Below are 5,000 nucleotides of genomic sequence, written 5' to 3'. Positions count from 1 at the left end.
TCTGCTTTCAGAGCTAATTATCAAGTTACGACTAAAACCAATGATAATTTAATCAGAGGCGATTATGTAATATGATAACAAGCAGGCTAGATACATTTATATGGTGTTACATTTACAAGCGGGACTTTGAGGGCAGCCATAGTGCTGATGTGGTCCGGGATGAACTAGAGTTCTGTTCTACATGCTGGCAGGCCCTGTGTTACGACTATGATAACGACGGAGGCCATGACTTCATAGGAGAGTTTCAGACCACCGTCACCAAGATGAGCGAAGCCCAGAACTCACTGGAGGTAAAACAACCTGGAAAATGAATGATGTTTCAGCAACTTCTGTCTGTCTGTCAGTCTGTCTGTCTGTCTGTCTGTCTGTCTGTCTGTCTGTCTGTCTGCCTGTCAGTCTGTCTGTCTGTCTGTCTCTGTCTGTCTGTCTGTCTGTCTGTCTGTCTGTCTGCCTGTCTGTCTGTCTGTCTGTCTCTCTGTCTGTCTGTCTGTCTGTCTGCCTGTCTGTCTGTCTGTCTGTCAGTCTGTCTGTGTCCATTTTCTGGTCTGTCTGTCTGTCTGTCTGTCTGTCTGTCTGTCTCTCTGTCTGTCTGTCTGTCTGTCTGTCTGTCTGTCTGTCTGCCTGTCTGTCTGAGTTCAGACCTGACTGTCACTATTAGACTTATGGCAATTTATGATTATTATGATTATGATTATTATGATTATGATTATGATTATGATATTATTATTATTATTATACGAGGGATCAGCCGATAAGCATTTTGGTAAACAAACGGTTACTGGGTGGAAACGGTAATGGGACCCTATAGAGGCAGCCTTGAGTGTCTCACTCTAGCCCCGGCTGTGCTGTTTACATTTTAAAAACTGCGACAGTTCACACAACTTTAACACGGCATGCATATTTTATACATCACTAGTTAACTGCCGCGGTTCCGGGTGTTTTGCGTGTCGTGATGTCACGCTGATTCCTCGTGTTATTATTATTTTACGGTATCACTGTTTCATCAAATTGCATGCAGAGGATATGGAAAATTGGAATTTCAAGAGAGATAAATAAGGAGCTCGGCAAAAGTTAAAGGTCAAGTCCTGGATTCGAGCTGATGACATCATCGTCATCATGTGCGCCTCAACCCGGCAGAATGGATGTTGGCAAAAGGCAAATTAAATGTTTTGAAACATATTGAAACATATTGAAACACCAAGCTTATATAAAATATGATTTTGAGTTTAAATAAGCATACAGCTGATCTTGAACAAAATAACAGAGAATGAATGTTCCGTCATAATTCCAGCGGAGAGCAGTTTTGAGTCGACTGTTCAAAGTGAGTTGTCCACAGCTCTGCTCTGTACTGGCTCATTTGCAGTTTAAATCCATTTAGTTGCATATATCAACAGGGAGCCTGGAATCATCACTCATTATCAATACGCTATCTTTGCATTGCTGCATTTCCTGCTCATTATGGCCGCTGAGTGCTATAATGAACTCATGCTATGGAGATGTTTTATTCTCAGGTCTGCTGAAGATGTAAAGATGCAGGCATCACAACGCACTGCATTCATTAGCTGCATCACCACACAATGATGTGTGTGTGTGTGTGTGTGTGTGTGTGTGTGTGTGTGTGTGTGTGTGTGTGTGTGTGTGTGTGCATGCTAGTACGTATGTGTGCGTGCGAATGTCTGTGTGTGTGTGTGTGTGCGTGTGCGCATGCTTGTACGTTGTACGTACTGTGTGTGCATGCAAATGTGTGTGTGTGTGTGTGTGTGTGTGTGTGTGTGTGTGTGTGTGTGTGTGTGCACGTGCGCACGGGCTTAAGCAGCAGCATGCCTCGTTTTCCCACTGAGTCGGTTCATGTGTAGCAATGATGTGGAGGAAACACAGAATAACAAGAGAAAACAAGACAGAGGCAGGATGGAGAGAGAGAGAGAGATGGAGAGAGAGAGCATATATATGGAGAGAGAGAGAGAGAGAGATGGAGAGAGAGCATATATATGGAGAGAGAGAGAGAGAGAGAGAGAGAGGATGATGAGAAAAAGAGAGGTGTCTTTGAGATGTAAAGCAGCCTTTAGCTGAGCCCTAGTAACACGACGAGGCGTTTAGAGCTACCTGTCATATGAATCACCAACCGACTTACTGTAAGACATGTGTGTCTTTGTGTAGTGTGAGTGTGTGTGTGTGTGTGTGTGTGTGTGTGTGTGTGTGTGTGTGTGTGTGTGTGTGTGTGTGTGTGTGTGTTCATGTCTCCCCAGCTCCATTTTCCTTTCATGTCATCACAACATTTATGATCACGTGAAATTCTATAAAGAGCCTCTAATACACAGTTTTGTAGTGTTTGTTGTGTTTCTTTTCTTTGGAACAAATACAAGAATACCAGTACAAAAACAATGGCTAATAAAACAAAGGGATCCTAGAAAAATCGACAGGTTAACATCATTTGATTCCTTGTTATAGTATAGTGAGGGTAGCCAATCAGAACCAAGTCCAGTCAGCGTTTTGGGAAAATGCAACTTAAAATTTAACCCGTCAAACAAATTCAAATTTGACCACTGTCTTTGATCAAATTATGTATATAGAGAGAAATTTTGATTCTTATAATTAATTGTTTGTTTGTTTGTTTATATATATATATATATATATATACTGTATATATATACTGTATATATATATATATATATATATATATATATATATATATATATATATATATATATATATATACAACTACACTGTCATCTCTACGTCTCTCCTACACTCCTCTCCTTGAACTCTATGTTTTCTGTATCACTCTCTTTTGATAGTCTTCCCCTCTCTCTCTTCTGTCCACCTGTCTATCTTTCTGCCACTGTGTCCCTCACTTCTATCCTCTCCTCTCTCCTTGTCTTCTCCTCATCCTTCTCTTCTCCTCGTCTCCTCTCTCCTCATCTTCTCCTCGTCTCTCTCTTCAGGTGGAGTTTGAGTGCATCAACCCCAAGAAACAGAAGAAGAAGAAGAACTACAAGAACTCCGGGGTTATCATTCTAAAGTCATGCAAGGTGAGGATCTAGAAAGATAGTCTCACCAAACTTGGGCCTCACCATTTTCAGCAGCATTTCTCACAATCGTAATTACCATACTTCTCGGCCCCATTCACTGCCCCCATTTTTTTTAATTACTGTAAATATATTTTATTTGCATTTTAGTAATCGAGTTACTTTCAAAATGTAATATAGTACATATTACTAGTTACTTTAATTTGAAAGTAATGAGTTACTTACGTTACTTTTGAAGGTTGAAGAGGTCAGAGTGCTGTAGGTTTCAGAGGTCAGAGTGCTGTAGGTGTCAGAGGTCAGAGTGCTGTAGGTTTCAGAGGTCAGAGTGCTTTAGGTGTCAGAGGTCAGAGTGCTTTAGGTGTCAGAGGTCAGAGTGCTGTAGGTGTCAGAGGTCAGAGTGCTGTAGGTTTCAGAGGTCAGAGTGCTGTAGGTTTCAGAGGTCAGAGTGCTGTAGGTTTCAGAGGTCAGAGTGCTGTAGGTTGCAGAGGTCAAAGTGCTGTAGGTTGCAGAGGTCAAAGTGCTGTAGTTTGAAGGCAATACACAGCTGAGTGAAGCTGGAGAATGTGCCTTCACTGTAGAAATTGCCAACTGTGCTACAGTGTAAGTCCTAGAGAGAGAATCTGTGCTAAGTCCTAGAGAGATAATCTGTGCTAAGTCCTAGAGAGAGAATCTGTGCTAAGTCCCAGAGAGAGAATCTGTGCTAAGTCCCAGAGAGATAATCTGTGCTAAGTCCCAGAGAGAGAATCTGTGCTAAGTCCTAGAGAGAGAATCTGTGCTAAGTCCTAGAGAGAGAATCTGTGCTAAGTCCTAGAGAGAGAATCTGTGCTAAGTCCCAGAGAGAGAATCTGTGCTAAGTCCTAGAGAGATAATCTGTGCTAAGTCCTAGAGAGAGAATCTGTGCTAAATCCTAGAGAGAGAATCTGTGCTAAGTCCCAGAGAGAGAATCTGTGCTACAGTAAGTCCCAGAGAGAGAATCTGTGCTACAGTAAGTCCCAGAGAGAGAATCTGTGCTACAGTAAGTCCTAGAGAGATAATCTGTGCTACAGTAAGTCCCAGAGAGAGAATCTGTGCTAAGTCCTAGAGAGTGAATCTGTGCTACAGTAAGTCCCAGAGAGAGAATCTGTGCTAAGTCCCAGAGAGAGAATCTGTGCTAAGTCCTAGAGAGAGAATCTGTGCTAAGTCCTAGAGAGAGAATCTGTGTTAAGTCCTAGAGAGAGAATCTGTGCTAAGTCCTAGAGAGAGAATCTGTGCTAAGTCCCAGAGAGAGAATCTGTGCTAAGTCCCAGAGAGAGAATCTGTGCTAAGTCCCAGAGAGAGAATCTGTGCTAAGTCCCAGAGAGAGAATCTGTGCTAAGTCCCAGAGAGAGAATCTGTGCTAAGTCCCAGAGAGTGAATCTGTGCTAAGTCCTAGAGAGAGAATCTGTGCTAAGTCCTAGAGAGAGAATCTGTGCTAAGTCCCAGAGAGAGAATCTGTGCTAAGTCCTAGAGAGAGAATCTGTGCTAAGTCCTAGAGAGAGAATCTGTGCTAAGTCCTAGAGAGAGAATCTGTGCTACAGTAAGTCCCAGAGAGAGAATCTGTGCTACAGTAAGTCCCAGAGAGAGAATCTGTGCTACAGTAAGTCCTAGAGAGAGAATCTGTGCTAAATCCTAGAGAGAGAATCTGTGCTAAGTCCCAGAGAGAGAATCTGTGCTGCTGAAACAGTTCTAACTCTCTGCTCATAACTCCCTCTGAATAACTGATCAGCTGAAACAATTCTAATTGTCTGCTCATAACTCCCTCTGAAATACTGATCAGCTGAAACAGTTTTAACTGCCTGCTCATAACTCCCTCTGAATAACTGATCAGCTGAAACAGTTCTAACTGTCTGCTCATAACTCCCTCTGAATGAATAACTGATCAGCTGAAACAATTCTAATTGTCTGCTCATAACTCCCTCTGAATAACTGATCAGCTGAAACAGTTCTGTCTGCTCA

General features: G+C 42.2%; 1 protein-coding gene across 1 annotated transcript in view; it reads left to right on the top strand.

Moving 5' to 3' along the window:
- The window catches only part of cpne2 (copine II), a gene marked incomplete at both ends in the record, with an annotated part of 57,429 nt that overhangs the window by 11,620 nt on the left and 40,809 nt on the right, over window positions 1-5,000 (top strand). The window contains 2 exons of the mRNA XM_083654542.1: window positions 192-290; window positions 2,943-3,029. Coding sequence (XP_083510668.1) covers window positions 192-290; window positions 2,943-3,029 — 186 coding nt within the window. The remainder of the gene's footprint in view (window positions 1-191; window positions 291-2,942; window positions 3,030-5,000) is intronic.

Source organism: Poromitra crassiceps (assembly GCF_964638095.1).
Source record: "Poromitra crassiceps genome assembly, chromosome: 18".
Lineage (NCBI taxonomy): Eukaryota > Metazoa > Chordata > Actinopteri > Beryciformes > Melamphaidae > Poromitra > Poromitra crassiceps.
This window is presented reverse-complemented; position numbering and strand designations above follow the sequence as displayed.